Genomic DNA, 18,406 nt, shown 5'->3' with positions numbered 1-18,406 from the left:
GTACTTGTCCAAATGCTCTGATGCCTAGCCCGATACTTGGGCTTTCGGTATCAGGATGCCGGGCAGCAAGTCATAACACGCTGCCCGGCTTCCTGATTGGCCGGGAAGCCGGCTCCATGCTCCCTCGTAACTTGTGCATGCAGGCGGCTTTCCGGCTAATCAGGAAGCCAGGTGGCGAGCCATTACGTGCTGCCTGGCTTCCTTAATAGGACTTCCGGTATCGGTATTCTGTAAAAAAAAATCCGAAAACAAATATCGGTACGCGTACTCGATACCGAAAAACTGGTATCGGTGCATCCCTATTGTAAACGGTTGGAGATGGCATAACTACCAAAAATAATTATTTTTGGTTATTATGCCATCTTTAAGTCCTACCATTCACAATATCTGATCCCTGAAGAAGATGGAGATTTTCTGGGCCCCCGAAATGCACTGGATGTATTGTGTTACCCTGTTGTGAACTAGTACTGATACTGATTCTCAACTCTTGCCTCCCTGCATCAAGGGGTTTCCTGTTGTGTGGAGAGCAGCCTTACTGGAGCCACTGTGCCTTGTTATAATCTAAGTGAAAGCCAAATGATGGTGACACAGTTCCTTGACGGATTCTCTAAAATGCAGAACAAATAAATGATTGAGGTGTCCAGAACCAACAAGATGACACCTTCATCATGGCTTTCTAAGAGGGGTGGGAACCAAGCAACTGCACAGGAATCTCAACATTTGTGTGTCCATGACTTATGAGAAAGTTACCGGTTGATAAGGCCTCCTGCCCAAAGTTCAAGTGTCAAGCTTGGGTGGACTTGGCTTCTAAAGTCAAAATTCAGACAACATTTTTTGCAGTGAAAGCATTTCTTCTTTTAGCGGGATGAGGATGGGTTCTAGATTTTGTTTATTGTCATCTGTGTCATAGGTTGAACTCGATGAACTTGTGTCTTTTTTTCAACCTGACTAACTATGTAACTATGTGTCCCTTCTGGAGAGATTGCTCTGACATTCTGTGACACCTCGCAGGAAATGAGATGGAGCCCCTCCAGTTGGAACAAATCAATCAAACCAGAACACAACCCATCCAAGACAGGCGCACAGCCTTGGATGATACAGTGATACCGTATAAATCCAAAAACAGAAATGGCCAGCACCCCCAAGGCAAAAACAGCACAGAACAGATACAAAAATATATGGGCACCACCAATGGTTCCGAGACTCTATGGTGCCCTTTCTCAAGGTGATAGTCAACAGGAGAACCTCTCCAGTTGGGACACATCAAATAAACTTGGCAGGTTTACTAACTCTTTCCTGCTCTAATGAAAACTTTAGCTGATTTCCCACTATTGAAGATGAGTATAAATAATAAAAAGGGAACATCTGGTACAGCTAGAGGCAAAATAATTTCAGCATGAGCATGGATCCTTCACTGTAAGGACGGAGAAAAGACGTGTCGGTGGCAAGCGCTATGATTGAATTAAATATAGATTGGATGCCTTTATTATTAAAAAATGACACCTTCACCTATAAATAGTAGGAAGCGGAGTGATTGTCCAAGAAATGTACATGATTGCTGCTTATAGGGTCAAAAAGGACTCCTCCCCTAATTTGGGAGCTCTTTATCTGGTGTGTTGTTTTGTTTTGTCTGGATCAACAGTATTGCTAGTAGAACAGACTGAACAAAGTTATTTATTCAGCCTTGTATTGTGTGTGTGTGTCTGGACATCCCATTGGCTACAGATCGGTTTTGTCACAGCCAATCAAGTTGCAGAGACTGAAGCTGAATCTGGAACCTATTATTTAAGCACATAGGGATTGGCTTTTCACCAAGGGCTTCAGCCAAAAGCAACCTTTGTCCCCATCTCTTGATGCACCACTATAAAAATACTAAACATATATTTAGATGACATCCAGTCTGATTAACCCTTACTTTTTTTTTTCTCAAATGAAATAAACGGCTTTAATTCTATACATTTAAAGTGTTCTCCATAAGGCATAAGTATCTATTTCGTATATAAAAAAGGGAATATTAATTCAGCGTACATCTTTAATAAATAACTTTCTTATCAATTTCTTTGTTCATTACGAAAATATGATTTTGTAATTATTATTTTTTTTTCATATAGAAGTCAAAATATGACTTGCGATTCCTTCTAAGTTGTTTTTGTTTTTTATGTTCTATATAAAAGGCATATACAACGTTGAGGCAGTGCTTGGTGGTGATTTTCGGGTACCAGTAGAGCGTCTTGTGTGCTTTCACGCTGTCAAAACTAGGAGATCCGCTTTGGGAAGAAAAACATTTTTTTTTGTTATAAAACTGCACCACTGTTCAGCCCAAGCCTCAGGCTAAATGATTAAATCTAATACATTGTTATCCAAGTAAAAGTTTTTTGTTTTTCATACGTATATCGTGAACGTCTGTCCGTCAATAATAACATAGCATCTACATTTGGCACTGCTCTTTGCCATTGATCCAGCAATTGGCAAAAACGAAGAAAAGAGAAAAAAAAAGAGAGGACCTGTCTAACGGATATCGTCACTGTTTATAAAAAATATTTAGACAGCAAGCTCACGTTGAATTACAAGGTCTACCGTTGTCTGAAAACTCTTCAAGAGCGCGACGGCCTTTTCGTGCTCCATATTTACAAAACTGTGTCCGTTGGCCTGGAATACAGAGAAGAGAGAAGGGTCAAAGAATGTTTTGCAAAGTCTAACGTTTCTTTCATTAAAGTGTTTGTAGTGCCCAAACTTTTGTTTTTGATAGCTCATTCAACTGGACTTGTTCGGTGATGTTAAAGATTAGGGATGCACCGATACCGATATCGGTGCCGATACTGAGCATTTGGGCGAGTATTTGCCCAAATGCTCTGATACTTACCTTGATACTGGAACTTCCGGTCAGAGGGAGATTCTCTCCGCAGTGCCGCAAGGGGTCATGGAGCCAGCTTCCCTGCCAGTCAGGAAGCAGGGCTGCAGGTCATGACCTCCCTCCCAGCTACCTGATTGGCCTGGCAAGCCAGCTTCATGCTGCCTAGAGACACTGCAAAGCAGCTTGGCTTCCTGACCAATTAGAAAGCCAGAGTACTTAGCCAAATGATCAGTATCGGCACCGATACCAGTATCGGTATCAGTCTTCAACATTACAGAACAAGCCATGACCTACCGCCTGGATTCCTGATTGGCTAGGAAGGCGGCTTCACAATGTCTAGTGACACTGCGAGGCTGCCTGGTTTCCTGACCAATCAGGAAGCCAGGCAGCAGGTCATGGCCCACTGCCCGTCTTCCTGACTGGTCAGGAAGCCGGGTTGTCTCGCAGTGTCGCAAGGGAGCATGAAGCTAGCTTCCCAGGCAATCAGGAAGCTAGGCCCACTCTACCTCGGGATGCCGATATCTGTACTCAGTATCGGTGAGTACTGATGAAACAATAACGGTACTTGTACTTGATACCCCAAAAAATGGTATCAGTGCATCACTATTGAAGACCTTTCAAAGCTTCTCCAAGCCAAGTATAGCTAGCTGTAGTTGGACTTATTCAACTGGACTTATTCTGTAATATTGAAGACCTACGTACTTTGCCAAAGCCAAGTATAGCTAATAGCAGTTAGTCACATTCAACTAGTCTTGTTCTGTATTGTTGAAGACCTTTTGTAGCTTCTCCAAGCCAAGTATACCTAGTTGCAGTTGGTCACATTCATTTAGACTTGTTCCGTAATGCTGAAGACACTTTGTAGCTTCTCCAAGCCAAGTATAGCTAGTAGTAGTTAGTCACATTCAACCGGACTTGTTCTGTTTCGTTGAAGACCTTTCGTAGCTTCTCCAAGCCAAGTACCGTATTTTTCCGTGTATAAGATGCTACTTTTTCATTAAAATGTTTACCTAAAAATAGAGGTGCGTCTTATACACGGGGGCCGCGGTTTCAAAACTGCTGAAAGTGCTGATACCACTGCAAACTAGCCTCAGGAGTGAAACTTCGGATTGCAGAGACAAGATAACAGTTCTCCTCCAATCATAAATCTTTTGTACCTGACGTCAGCTGTTGCTGGGGAGAGCGGCTGGCTTACTATGCAAAATTTAAACTGGATATAATCACTTATGCAAAAGAGCATGGAAATAGAGCTGCAGAGAGACAATTTGGACCTCCTCCACTGAGTGTATGATCAGACAGTGGAGAAAATAGGAAGAACAACTCCTTAAGATGCCCAAAAAGAAGAAGGCCTTGAGAGGAAAACCAGCAAAATGGCCAAACTTGGAGCAGAGGCTTATAACTTGGATTTCTTGCCAGAAACCAGTGATGCAACAGAGTCTGAATAAAGTGATTGGCTCAGAGGTAAGTGTGATGCATAAAATCATTTAAAATATTGATTTCTGAATTTTGGGTCAGAAAAGTTGGGGGCGTCTTATACATAGGGCGTCTTATAGACGGAAAAATACGGTATACCTAGTTGCAGTTGGTCACAGTCATTTGGACTTGTTCAGTAATGCTGAAGACGCTTTGTAGCTTCTCCAAGCCAAGTGGCCAGCAGAAGCTACAAAACGTCTTCTACAGCTGAATGTGGCCAACTACTATTAGCTATTCTTAGCTTGGAGAATATATATTTGTACACTCTATGGCTAAAAGTTTGTGGACACCTGACGATCACAAATTCATATGGCCAAAAGAATGTGGATAACCTGCCAAATTATTGCATTCCGGTGTTTCCAGTGAAGGGTACTGTTAATGCTACAGTATACAAAGATATTTTAGACAATTGTACTGTTCCAACCTTGTGGAAACAGTTTGGTGAAGGCTCTTCTCTGTTCCAGCCAGACTGTGCCCCTGTGTACAAAGCCAGCTACATAAAGACATGGTTTGATGAGTTTGGTGTGGAGGAACTCGAGTGTCCTGCACAGAGCCCTGACCTCAACCCTACTAAACACCTTTGGGCTGCATTGGAATGCCAACTGCAAGCCAGGTCTTCTCATCCAACATCAGTGCCTGACTTCACAAATGCTTTTTTCGGCTAAATGGGCACACATTCCAAAATTCTGTGAAAAGCATTCCCAGCAGAGTGAAGGCTGTTATAACCTCAAAGGGTGGGAACTCTTTATTAATGCTCTTGGCTTTGAAATGGAATGTCCAACAAGCTCATAGAGGTATGATGATTGACACCAGTGTGATTTCATGCCCACAGTACAGATGAACAGTGTGATCATTCCTGGTTGAATTGCATGTATACATTTACATATACATCCCTGACATTCAAATCCGATATATGACATTTACATTATACGATGCATGAGAGAGGCCGCTGTCAGATCTGTCAGATTGCAGGCACCGACATAAAAAATTGTAACATCAAACTGTCACAATAATGACATGGAACATTTTGCATAGTGATTCCTTTACATGGCATGTCAGATGTTCCTTGTATGTGGGAAGAATAAAAAGAACATTCTGTTCATCTCTGCAAGAAATTCTATTTTACGTGCACCTGTCACTGCAAAACAGAAGGGCAGATAACATGGGTGGCGCCCTAGATCTATCTATCTATCTAGTGGCGTCACAAGGGGGGTGCGGCCCACACCCAGGTGACATATTGGAGGGGTGACACCAAAATGACTGACAGTCATTTTGGTGTCACCCCCCTCAGTAAAGTCATGGAACGCGCGCCCAACAGTTTCGGGAGAGAGGAGGTGACCCAGAGGGATACCTTATCCCATCTGGTGACTGTCCCCTCTTCTCTCTGTCGGCAACCATCACCAAGATGGCCGCCGGCAAGTATCATCAAGATCGCCACGCATGCGCGATGACGTCACGGCGGGGTGTCACCCGGTAAACGCTCTGGGTGACACCCGGCCTGGGGATGCCCCTATCTATCTATCTATCTATCTATCTATCTATCTATCTATCTATCTATCTATTTATCTATCCTATCTATCAATTACCCCATCTCCTGCACTGCTTGATCTGAACATGTCCATTGCATGTATTTAACCTGTTATAAAAAATACAAGTGTTGTCATTGTAAATCCTGGCTGCTTAGCTGTTAGGCTGGTCCAATAGCTTTAAGTACTGGCCCAGAACAACTATACAGATCAAGACGTCAGAGAAAAGTCTGTAGTCTTTATCTACATACTTGTTCTGACCCAGTGACTCAAAGTATTGAAGCCATTGTATCAGCTTAAAAGTGGGCACCTATTTTTTTTAGGACAGGTCAGCAATTGCAGTCTCTCATGACAGGTTTCCTTTAAATATTTCATATTTACTGTTTCTATCCAGCAGGTGGAGCTCTGGCATCCATTTCACATGATTAACAGGCTATCCTTAACTGCTTTGCTTACCAAAAACATGTCTACAGACTGGAATAGTTTAAAGGTTAAATGACACACACAGCTGAATGAGTCAAAGTAATGACTCCCTCCAGCCTGCTCTGTTCAGAGAAAGCCATATGGAGAATCAGGTAAATACAGTCAGAAAGGGATAAGCTCTTGCATGCTCTCTCCTTACTAATGTCAGAAGGCTCTGCAAACCCAATATCATGGATACACCATATTCTTTTGTATATTTCCTTAATTATTCATGTTCAGTATTACAAAAAAATAAATATTCAGGTAAAGGTGAAATAATGTGTAGACATACCAGCTGACAGGTGATGAGGTCTATTTACACTCTCTACCGGCTCAATCTAATTACTGTTGTGCCATAACAGATCTGAAAGTGTTCAAGGATAAGAAGCCAGATGGGAAGGTCTTTAACCAACAGGCATGCAGACAGTACTGGGCTTTCTCATTAGAAAGACCAGCATCCACTGCATACTGTGTATCATTCATGGACCCTGTAATAAATGGAGCCTGGTGCCCTATGGCTGATGATGGATTTTGGTTTAAGGATCTGTCACTTATACCATCCTGACCAATCATAATCAACACTTGCTTCAGACGAGTGTAGGGATTGGAGATAGAAAACATTTGGTGGACTTCCGATATTGTTTCAAACTTTTGGAACCGAAGTCACAAGGTGAGAAGCTGCAGCAAGGGTCCTCAGTAAGGGGATCTCATGCCAGGCAATGTTGCTATTCTGTTTTCTGGCTCCATCATGTGTCCTTCTGTTTATAGTACAGAGAAAGTCAACCTCGGCACTCCAGCTGTTGTGAAACTTTAAGTCCTATGAGGCATTGCATGGTTCTGACAAATCACATGCATGACTACCAGTGGCAGAGGTATAATAGGATTTGAAGTTTAACCACAGCTGGAGTGCAGAGATTGCCTACTCCTGATCTAGTAAATTTGGTCTCTGTGATCAGGGCTCACATTGCCACCGACATGGAGACCAAGCCCAGAGCCCTGGTGCAGTTGGTGGACTGTCATCATACCGTACCAGCACAGAGACATCTCTTTCTCAGTATAAACAGGCAGAAGCACAGTACTCAAGCAGAAACACAATCGCGAAGGTTGCTCTTATTTCGCGGTTCACCTGAGTAACAAACAATACTCCACTTATGTAGGCACCAAGCTTCTAAATGGAAATAATGAGCTTATGCGTAACGCCACATGTTCTCTTAAACGTTATTTCCTTGTAACCTTGACACATTTCAATAGGAATGCTATCACTCAGGGTTGTTGCCTGGCAACTAAAACCAAGGGATGAAAATGTTTTCAAAGGTTTCATAAAGGCAAGCCGATTCCGCATTTACTAATAATTAACCTCTTGTGGCCAATGTGCGGTTGAGCAAAGAGTATCTTAGGTATGAATGTCACTACGATACTTAAAGACCATTTCCAGTCCAAACTCTTGTTTCAGACCTTGCCGAGAAGGGTTTACCCTCACTTCCTGTTATTACAGCAAGTGATGGGAAATCTCTCCAGTGGCTACACCAACTCCAACAAAGCACTCTCCAAATTCAGTTAAAGGGATAAAAACTCTGTTACATTGTTATTACTCATATCAAGTGAAATGATGAGAATGCCGAGCCATAGGGATTGGTCCAGATATGATTTTCTATTTGTCACAACAAAATGTTCTTATCAAGAGTTGGCAGCCAACATGTTTTGGGGGTTATGTACCAATCTCCCTTTATCAGAGTTTAGCATTATTGTTCAAATGGAATATGGACAGGTAGTCACTCCTGAGTTTGCCTGGGTGACAAATACCTCACTAAGTGAACTCACACACCACAGTTCACACAGAATAAAAACTCAGGAGTAGCCATTTGTCCAGATTACAGTAACACAGTAATACTAAGCCCTGATGAAGGGTTTTTTTTTTTTTACAACCCCCCAGACATGTTGGCTTTTGATAAGACCCTTTTTTGGTGACAAATAAAGATTTATATCTGGACCAATCCCTAAGGTTTGGCATTCTTAACCTGTCACTCCATACATGCTCAATTTCCCAGGGACACCATTGGGAGCTGCCACATTCCAGCAATCTTTTGATTTATTTGGAGCCTTTTCCAAGCTTAGTGTTCAGCTCTCCACCATCTTCATTCGGGTCAGTATTACTATCTGACTGTATCTTCTTGTCCCGAAAACCTGATCCCCTCTTTTTCTGTCCTGTAGTCACAGGGAGAGGAAGCAAGGTGAAATTGCCTCAGCAGGTCACAAAGATCAATAAAGCCTACAGAGAAGTACTTAAATCCATCCAAAACTGCTAAAAAAATGGTTTGAATTGAACTTTGAACCTAAACAGTCCTGTCTGGCAGGGCAGAAGACCCGATTTTTCTCTATTGCAGTTAAAAGAGAACTATGGGGTAACCTTTTTATCCCATAGTTCTCTTAAGGGTCATGGGAAGACATATACTAACCTCCTGACTCAAAGCTCGGTATATAGCGGGCTATTGCCAGGCTATTGCCCGCTATATGCTGAGAGTGCAGCAGCCGGGACAGATCCCGACAATACTGTCAAGATGCACCCAGCTGGCTGATTGACAGCGGGCTCTGCCTATCTAAAAGCAGAGCCAGCTGAGCCCACCCCCTCCCCTGTCCGTTCCTCCAGTCAGAGCTGGAGGAACGGACAGGGCAGCATTTGGGCAGCATAGTGGTGCTAACCACTACGCATAATGGCGTAGTGGTTAGCACTTCTGCCTTGCAGCACTGGGGGTCCCTGGCCAGGTCACTATCCGGCAAATGAGTTTGCATGTTCTCCCTGTGCATGTGTGGGTTTCCTCTGGGTACTCTGGTTTCCTCCTACACTGCAAAGACAAGCTGGTTGGTTAATTGGCTCCTATCTATGTTGGCCCTGTATTTGAGATGGGGCCCTTAGATTGTAAGCTCCTTGGGGGCAGGGACTGATGTGAATGTCCAACTATATAAAGCACTGTGTAAATTGTCGGTGCTATATAAATACCTGTAATAAATAAATACAAATACATTTCCTCTCCATTCCTATTCTGATGACAGCAATACCATTTTTGGATTTCCGATCGCTCTCTGTCTAGGTGGCAATGGTCACCAGGACAAACAAGAGAGAGTGATTTTCCACAACGGTGACAAAGACAGCAATAAGAAAGTTTAGGCTTTAGTTACATTTAAAAAAAAAAAATTAAATAAAGTAAATTAAAAGGCTTACAAATATTTTCCAATATCCGTGTTAAATAAAAGAACCTAAAATTGTTGTTCTACTTGCTTCCTTTATAACTGTTCAGAACACAGGCATGCTGTGCTTCCTATTCAGAAAACACAGCAGTGTGCGTATACTTGAAGGATTTCTCTGTTAGTGCTGAAACAATCCGGGACGTCTAGCCTCGCTGCATGTGACTGTGTGAATAGGGATGGAGATCTCAGCTGTATTATGAGACTCCACACGACATGTTTTTCTCATCAGGCTTGCCACTTTCTGCTAACAGTTGGTAAATAAGGAATATTAATACATCAAACGTCATATGAACAAGTGTAAGAAATCAAACTACGCACATTTTTAAACATTGTAAATATTCATTTTAAATGTGTTTTTATATCTTTTTAAATTCATTTTTGTTAGACTTTACTCAAATGTTAAAGCCCAAGGCAAAAACAAAATATCCATGAAGTGGGGTTAGCCCCAAACTGCAATGGTTAAGTGCTTGTTTTTGTCTAGGGGCTGGAGTAAAGCAGATTTACTTACATGATCCCCACTCCCGCTGGCTCCCTACGGGCTGCTGGAACTTGTCCCTGCAGTCTCTTCTCCCCTACGCTCTGGCAGTCTAAGGACGGCTGACATCATCACATCTAATGCAGGTTCCATAGACATGCACTAGATGTGAGGATGCCGAGGGACATTCCACCAGCTGGAGCAAAGGGAAGAGAGGTGGGTGCCAACTGCCATGGGAGCCCGGATCAGGTAAGTAAATGTGTTTTACTCCGGCCCCTGGACAAAATGGTCACCTAACCCTTTCATTGTGGGGGTAGCCCCACTGCAAGGTTCCTTTTTGTTTGTCTGGAGATGGACTTTAAAGGTTTATTCAGGGCTCATTCATACCTGTGCTTTTGGGAAAATGTAGTCCTAATGCATAGACAAGGCAAACTGCCTTACATTCCTCAACTCTTCAGTTCATACCTACAGGCTGTTTTGGTCTGCATTGAGAAGAGGTAGGACATGTTGCATCTTTGTGCAGCGCAGTGCTAAAATGCATCACAATGCGCTGACACACATGAAGTTACATAAACTTTCATGTAATAAAGTTTAAAGAAAAACGAACACTGTGATGCATTGTACAACGCATTGCAGTGCTTGCACAATGCACACCAGTGGGTGATCGTTAAGTGCACCCTAATACACTTCCTCCGGTGTGAATGGGCCCTCAAGCGTATGTCTGGGAAAAATAAAACCTAACATATGCAGTACAAATCTCCAATGCATGTATTGCAGAACTGAACTGTATGATGGTGTTTTTTAATTAATTTTGCCCCAAAGTACACTTTATCAGTGTTGCTGCGATTGATAAATAAAGAGAAGGGCTCAAATATTTATCTTTCCTAGAGTCAATTCTGCTCTTGGCTCCTTCCAGTGCTGGTCCCAGAACCCAAAAGCCTAGGCATTTCGTCACAGGATCTCAGTTGAGGAGGAGGATCAGAGTTCAGATTGGTTATTTGGTTGATTATGTGACAATCACTGGAAGGGGCCTTTTTAAGAAAGAATATATTTTTGTTCTACTATGAATCCTAACCTAAGCTTACCAGCAAGACTGTTATAGTGTTTTTAAATGCAAAACCTATTTTTTTTTAGTTTTTGATAGCGTGGTGAGATGTCCTGTTCTTTTTTTGCTGTTTATGTCTCTGATGGGGAGATTCGCCCTCTATTTGTACTGGTGACCAATGTCACTGGGTCTGAAGGTGATGGCAGAATCCAGAATTGCCATTAGGGCAAGAAGTGAAGGGAAATCCTTCAATGGGGACAGAGGTTCCAGTGACAATAGTCTATAGTGGGAATTTTCCTCACTTTGGAGAGATTTCCTCATATTTCCTGTTGCATCTCCTGGATGGGAAGTAAAGGGAAACTACTCCAGCAGGACATAGACTGTAAATAAAACCTTATAGAGGTTTTAAAATTTCCTTACATTAGCCAAAACTAAAGATAAAGGTTTCACTTTTACCTAAACTTCATTGTGGCTTTAGGCTAAGATTTGAGTGTAGATCTGCTTAAAGTTTTTTTTATATATATATTTTTTATATGTGTGACTCCACAGCGGCAATTTTCCCTGATTTCCTGTGACACCTGGGACCGATTGTCACAGGATGGGAAGGCAGGAGCAACTCTACAAACATTGTCACGGTTACTATGTCGCTCTGAAGAAGGATCCCTGCGTGGACCCGAAATGTCAGCACCTTATGACGCTATGTGACATTTTGCACTTTATTAAATACAGGTGAAACTCGAATAATTAGAATATCGTGCAAAAGTAATTGCAGTAAGTGCTGCAAAAGGGGCCCAAACCAAGTACTGAGTACATATGCATGCTTATACTTTTCAGAGGTCTGATATTGTTCTATGTACAATCCTTGTTTTATTGATTGCATGTAATAATCTACTTTTTTGAGGTTGTGGATTTGGGGTTCTTGGGGTTTTCATGAGCTGTAAGCCATAATCATCACAATCATGACAAATCACGGATTGAATTATCTTGCTTTGCATGTAATGAGTCTATCTCATATATTAGTTTCACCGCATAAGTTGTATTAGTGAAATAAATGAACTTTGCACAATATTCTAATTATTCGAGTTTTACCTGTATATCAGGATTTTGATATTCGATTCCATGAGGGTGTGCCGGTGAAATGTTTGAACTTTCTATAGATGTTATAACCCTTCTCCACTCTACTAAAATAGTTCCCATTAGGGACCCCTGAAGGGACAGAGATGGCAAAAAAGAACTTGGGAGAGGCTTTACCCTTTTTTATCCGAAACAAAGATTTTGACCAGAGTTGGGCTTTAAATTTACATAATACACAATATATAATCTCTAGGGATCAGTTCGGGTTTGGGCTGAACCTAGTCTGAATCTGAGCTCCTCTAAACACAGAAGAAAGCTCCTTCCGCTGCCGGAGAATTCCCCAGGGGGCGGGGTGCAGTGACGTTATTGACCTTATGTGGCCACATGACTATATTTGATAAATTACTTTGACCTAATGTGGCCATATAAGATCAATGACATCAGCACACGCACCCCGCTCCTTTGTTTATGTGCGGGGCGGGGAATTCCCCAGGCCACAGCCAATTGGGCGGGTGGCTCATAGCACTTCCGTGTTCGGAGGAGCTCCGGTTCAGACCAGGTTTGGTCCAAACCTGAGCTCATCCCTAATAATCTCAATATACAAGATAGTGCACCAATGAGTAGCACAGTGCAATAAATTGACAAGACATGAATAATTGCTAGTCAAGGTAAGCTTACCTGTAGGATCTTGTCCCCAGGCCGGAGTACCCCATACGCTGGTCCATCAGGCTGAACCCTAGTAACAAAGATACCCTATAAGTCAGAAACACAGGTTAGGCATCTATCGCGATTGCTCTACACTGAAGTTGTGCTAAGTGTGATGCCTCTGGGTGTCCACGGAAATAGATGGAGGCGACTCACTTCGGAAGGTGTGTTGGGAGCACGGCACTGATGACATACATCAACAGAATGGCGCATACAACATGATACGCATGCAGGCTTAATCTGCAAGGCAACCCATGGCAACCAATCATGCTAGCATGTGTCAGGTTGCATCCTGGCTTTTTTAATTAGACCTAGAGGACACTGTGCAGTTGCATGATGTGCATGTAACCCATAGTCACCCTGTGACATCATAGTCACTCTGTGACATCACATGCTGAATTGCCCCAGCCCAGTGCAGTCCTGCACAACTTGACTGATGCTTGAATGGTTTCAGTGGAGCCAAAGAGCTCCTGGGATATCTGTAACAGTACTGCATGCTCTTTTTTCCAGTCTATGACCTTTTCCTGAAGTATGTCCCCAGTCTCTCACCATCTCCTGTAGCATGGTTGCAGTCTCTGAGGCTCTCTCATAGCATGGCTATAGTCTCTGATCATCTTTTGTAGTATGACCATAGTCTCAGAACATCTCCACCTCTTCTAACAAGGCCATATTCTCTGACCATCACTTGTAACATCCCTATAGTCTCTGATCATCTCGTGTAGCATGCCCATGGTCTCTGACCAGCTCCTGTTACATATCTGCAGTCCCTGATAGCTTTCTGTAGCATTGCATTCAGTGAATATCCTTTGACGCCCTTTAGTTTTGTCTGGGCCAACACTTGAGGCTCCTACTTTAAGTCAGTCGACCACCACTGACATACACAGTTGTTTTTTTTTGCCAGGTATAGCTTTAATGAAAACGTGTAGTATAGGGACAGGGTCACTTTGAATATTATTCACATTTTAAGGAAATACTATGCCTCATATTACCTGTTCACCTTTCCATAATTCACAAAGAGGTTTTTAGGAACTATTTGTGCACTAGATGGAGAATATTAGAGTTAATAGCAGGTTGCAGTCCTGTAATTATATGCCTCTTTAATGACTAAGTGTATCAAATGATTGAAGTCCCACTGGTACAGTATGTGGGCTTGCGTATGACCTTTCCAGCCAGCACTTGAATCAATTAGCTAATGTGTTCCCCCCCACTGCTCCTACATTGCATACAAAACTTCCTTCAAGTTTTTCATGAACCAAAAAAATAAAGAAATTCATGTTTTAAAAATGGCAACTATGGAGATGTTCATGTGTGTGATGTCCATCAAATGGCACAAAATTCAAGGAAGCAATAGCACAGAATAACGATATTTGTACATTTGCGGGTACAGTATTTGGCTGGTCCTAGTTTCTTATAACAGATACAATTTAATATCACAATCAAAATCCTCATTTACGAGATACCACAACAGAAACCTAAATCACTCACATACAATATATTAAACAAAACATACCTTTATTTAATTCCCCACATTTATAGAAAACGGGGATCCGGTAAATAAAAGTCATTTACACAGCTCCCCTAGACATTAGTGAACAGTTAACCCTTGCAGTATGGAGGAAGAGATAGGCTTTAAGTCATCCGATGGAAAAAAAATATTCTTTATCTTCTAGGAAGGGACAAATTAACTATTTTTAGCACTGATTGGAGTTCCGCTTAAGAGTCCAGTACTCTCCCACCAAATGCCAAGCTTTTGGTCATGTGATCTCTACCTGAGCTTCAGTAGAGCTGCTAACTGGCTATTTAGGTAAATTTGCTTCCACCTAAAACTGGCCGCAGTGAATGTATAAATGTGGCAGGAGTATTAGGAGGGAGGCTCCCCTGGGGCGCGGAATTGATGTTGTCAATGTACTCCATAAGGCGCTATAGACTACGGTATGGTGGCGCCACAGAAGTAAATAAAAATGTTGATACAGTATATTCTATATGGGGAATTAATATTGCGTACTAGTAGAAAACAATAACACTGTATGTGTTTGCGTGTGGGCACAAAAGAAAACAAGACAGCACAAGACTCATCCACCCACCTTATCAGAAGGTTTGAATGGGTTCCCCTGACCGCTGAGTCCACCGCTGATACTGAATCCAAGGCCGGGATTCTTCTCTATCCTTACACAGTACTGGTATGAAGAGACGAAGGGGGCAATATATTACGCACAGCAATAGAAACTTCACACTAAAGCCTGTGACTTGCCATATAAAACACTTCAAGTTTAGCAGCTAGGAAACATTTTAAAACTAATTTGGAGCGTCAGTGCCAGGGATGAAGTGCAATACCCCATTCCAACCAATCAGATGTCAGTTTATAGCAGCCAGATCAGCGGAATAAACAATGCTGATTGGTTGATGTGCCATAAGGTGGTTTGCACATTGCTTGAAAAAGCTGTATAAAAGCTTATTTAGATCCATTCATGTGCGTAGAAGTACGCTATTTCATCGCGCTAGGCAGGTGCGTTGACCGGCGTCAAGATGGGTTTCTTTGTGTGTTGCAAAGCCTTTTGACATCCTTTTCTAATGCATTTTTGAACTCGATGAGGATAGGGTTTACAGCCATCGACCAAGGTTTGTTAATACCTGTTGCCAGCGCATCAAAACACACATTAGATACGTTTTAATGCACTGCCATTAACTTCTACAGACCCCCCTAATGTACTGAAACACATTGAGGAGCATTTATTAAAAATGGAGCCGACAAATTCTGGAGCAGTTGACAATGGCAACCAATCAGCTTCTCTCTTTCATTTTCCAATCTTAACTGAACAAACTGAAGAGAGAAGCTGATTGGTTGCCATGGGCAACTGCTCCAGAATTTGTCTGCTCCAGTTTTGATAAATCCTCCTATATTGTATTTTTTAAAATGCTCTGCAATGCTGAAATGGAAGCAGACACTAATTCTATTATGGGGAAATTGGACATATGCATTTTAACATGTTGCAACAGTGTAAATGGGCCCTAAATTATTTAAATACTATGGGGTTGGTTTACTAAAGGCAAAAAGGCTGTTTACCTTGCAAGGGAATTTTTCCTTAGCTTTGGGAATGAGCTGAAGCTCTGCAGACTCCCATCATCCAATCACATGCAAGCAAAAATACTGTTTTCTATTTTCCTTGCATGTGATTGGGTATTCTTAGTAAAGTGACTTTTCACCGCATTCACCTAGCTAAAGGGAAATTCCCCTGCAATGTGAACAGCCTATTTGCGTTTAGTAAATCAACCACTGTGTCTATGCGCTTCTCAAGTTAGCAATAGTGCTGCATTGTTAAACAGGTTAAACAATAATGATCATAGGAGAGCAAGGCCTCCACCCCGAAAAGCGGGCTCCCTGTCTCTTCCAGACATCCAGTTCATTAATATGAGGGATTCAATGGAAAGCTGTTCTTACTGCAGAGGGTGCAGGAGATATCAGGATGGGTTTGCCACCACTGTGATACAATATAGCTAATAAGGATGGATAATACCTTTAAAGGTGATGCCCTACTAAGGAAGTCTAGTACGTGGCACAGGAACAGGAAATCAGGCAAAAAGATTAGCGCAACATTAATTGTTTACATCAAAGTATATCTAAAACCTTTAAAAAAGAGTAGGGGAGGGGTAGGCAACCTTGGCACTCCAGCTGTGATGAAACTACATAATGAAACCCACCATGCTTCTGCCTTTGGGAATCATGCTTGTGGCTGTCAGAGCCTTGCATTATGTAGTTCCGCAACAGCTGGAGCGCCGGGCTTGCCTACCCCTGGAGTAGGGTATATTTAAGGCCCCCACCAGTTTCTTTTTTTATCCATCTGAGTCACATTGGGGAGATTTCCAATCATTTCCTGTACTGTAGACACAACACAGTTGTCACCAAAACCCATTGGAAGATTTCCCCTCTATTCTGGTGGTGGTCACAGGACAAACAGAGAAAGCAATAAAGACCTGGCAGGTGTTCCAACCCCTCACTGGTCATCACTGGTTGCCAGGAGCCCACGGGATGCCGGCAAGAGCGTCCTGGGCTGCTAAGAGCTGGGTGGAGAGAGAGAGACATCTCCCTACCCGGCTCTTAGCAACCTGCAAAGTGCTGGCCGGAAAGGAGATGGCAGACACACTGCAAACATTGTGCTGCAGAGCGACCATGCCGCTCTGCCTGCCACCCCACCGGGTGACCCAAAGAGATGCCACCTGAGGCAACTGCCCCAAGCTGTCTCATTATAGAGACAGCCATATCTGTAACTGCCTGCTTGGCAGCAATGCCAATATAGTTGGCATGCCGCTATCATCATGACTACAAGGCCGGCCGGAATGATGTTATTCTCTAATACTGATTATAATCTACAACAGAGGTAGGCAACTTCGGCACCCCAATCCCATGAGACATTGCAAGACTATGTCAGCCGCAGGCATGACTCCCAGAGGCAGAGGCATGATGGCACTTGTAGCTCCACCACAGCTGGAGTGCCGAGGTTGCAACAATAATAAAAATATTTGGACTGTGTGCTATTATTATTAGTATTATGTGCTACTCCCATTGTCATTTTTCACACTCATCTAAGGTAAATTTGCACCTAAAATTGAACGGCGTTTATTTAAAAGAAAACATCTGTATCTGAAAACAAAATAGTAACACACCCAACACTCACACCTCCGGGGTCCGAAACCCTGATGGATCATTTCAGTGAAATGAAAAATGATATGAAGGCATATATCCACATAAAGCTGTCAATTTTATTGCATTTTCTGTAATTTTATCAGCGCGCAATAAAGCAGAGATGGAGCTTGGCGCAGTCTCCTGTAACGTAAGTGTGTCCAGGGTCTGTCTGATTTATGGCTCTGATAAAATGTGTGATTACAACAGAGGGCTCTCTGCATTGGAGGAAGAGCCACTGGGCCTCCAGCATATAACTAGGCAGGGAAAGTCCTTAAAGCCCAACTGAACGTTCAATTTAAATCAGCTTAATACATTGCAGGTGCATCAAAACAAATGTGCAAACAATGACAGCTTGTAGAGCTACAACCTGAGTAGAAAAGCCTGCCCCCTGCCAGCATGCTGTAAAGAAAGACCCTTGCTCTCTGCAGAGGTCTGACACATCCCCAGCTGAGTCAGTGCTAGAGTTTTACCCAAAAAAGCGTCAAAAACGCATCAAAAACGCACCAAAAAGACTAGCGTGCGTGTGCAGAAACCTGACTGTATCTGATCTGCATTTGGTGTGAACAAGGCCTTACACAGCATGCATGCATTTGACATGAAAAAATCGGATGCTAGGCCCACTTTAAGGTCTAGTTTACACCATAAGCAGTGTGTTCCGGTTCGATTCTGGCCGGAACGCACTGACCCGCATTGCGGCCGGCTCATTTTTTTGCTGGGCTGGAGGGGGCGTGGTGGGCCATTGAAGTGAATGGCACCGCAGAAACGCCCTCTGGCCTGCAGTGCGGTCCGGTGCCGTGCGATCAAAAGGCTGCAAGCACTATTTTGATTGCACCGGATCGCACTGCAGGCACAATGTGCCTATGCGATT

General features: G+C 42.8%; 1 protein-coding gene across 2 annotated transcripts in view; it reads right to left on the bottom strand.

Moving 5' to 3' along the window:
• Positions 1 to 2,106: 2,106 nt before the first annotated feature.
• Positions 2,107 to 18,406, bottom strand: part of LRRC7 (leucine rich repeat containing 7) — a 231,621-nt gene continuing 215,321 nt past the window's right edge. For both annotated transcript variants that reach the window (XM_018576885.1, XM_018576887.1), the window contains 4 exons: positions 14,942 to 15,034; positions 12,831 to 12,905; positions 2,559 to 2,649; positions 2,107 to 2,267 (listed from right to left, as the gene is read on the bottom strand). In XM_018576885.1, the coding sequence (XP_018432387.1) occupies positions 2,242 to 2,267; positions 2,559 to 2,649; positions 12,831 to 12,905; positions 14,942 to 15,034 (285 nt within the window). In that variant the 3' untranslated portion in view covers positions 2,107 to 2,241. The remainder of the gene's footprint in view (positions 2,268 to 2,558; positions 2,650 to 12,830; positions 12,906 to 14,941; positions 15,035 to 18,406) is intronic.

This window comes from Nanorana parkeri, unplaced genomic scaffold, assembly GCF_000935625.1.
Source record: "Nanorana parkeri isolate BGI_ZX_2015 unplaced genomic scaffold, ASM93562v1 scaffold79, whole genome shotgun sequence".
NCBI lineage: Eukaryota > Metazoa > Chordata > Amphibia > Anura > Dicroglossidae > Nanorana > Nanorana parkeri.
The sequence above is the reverse complement of the archived record's forward strand: the minus strand, read 5'-3'. Positions and strand labels throughout refer to the sequence as shown.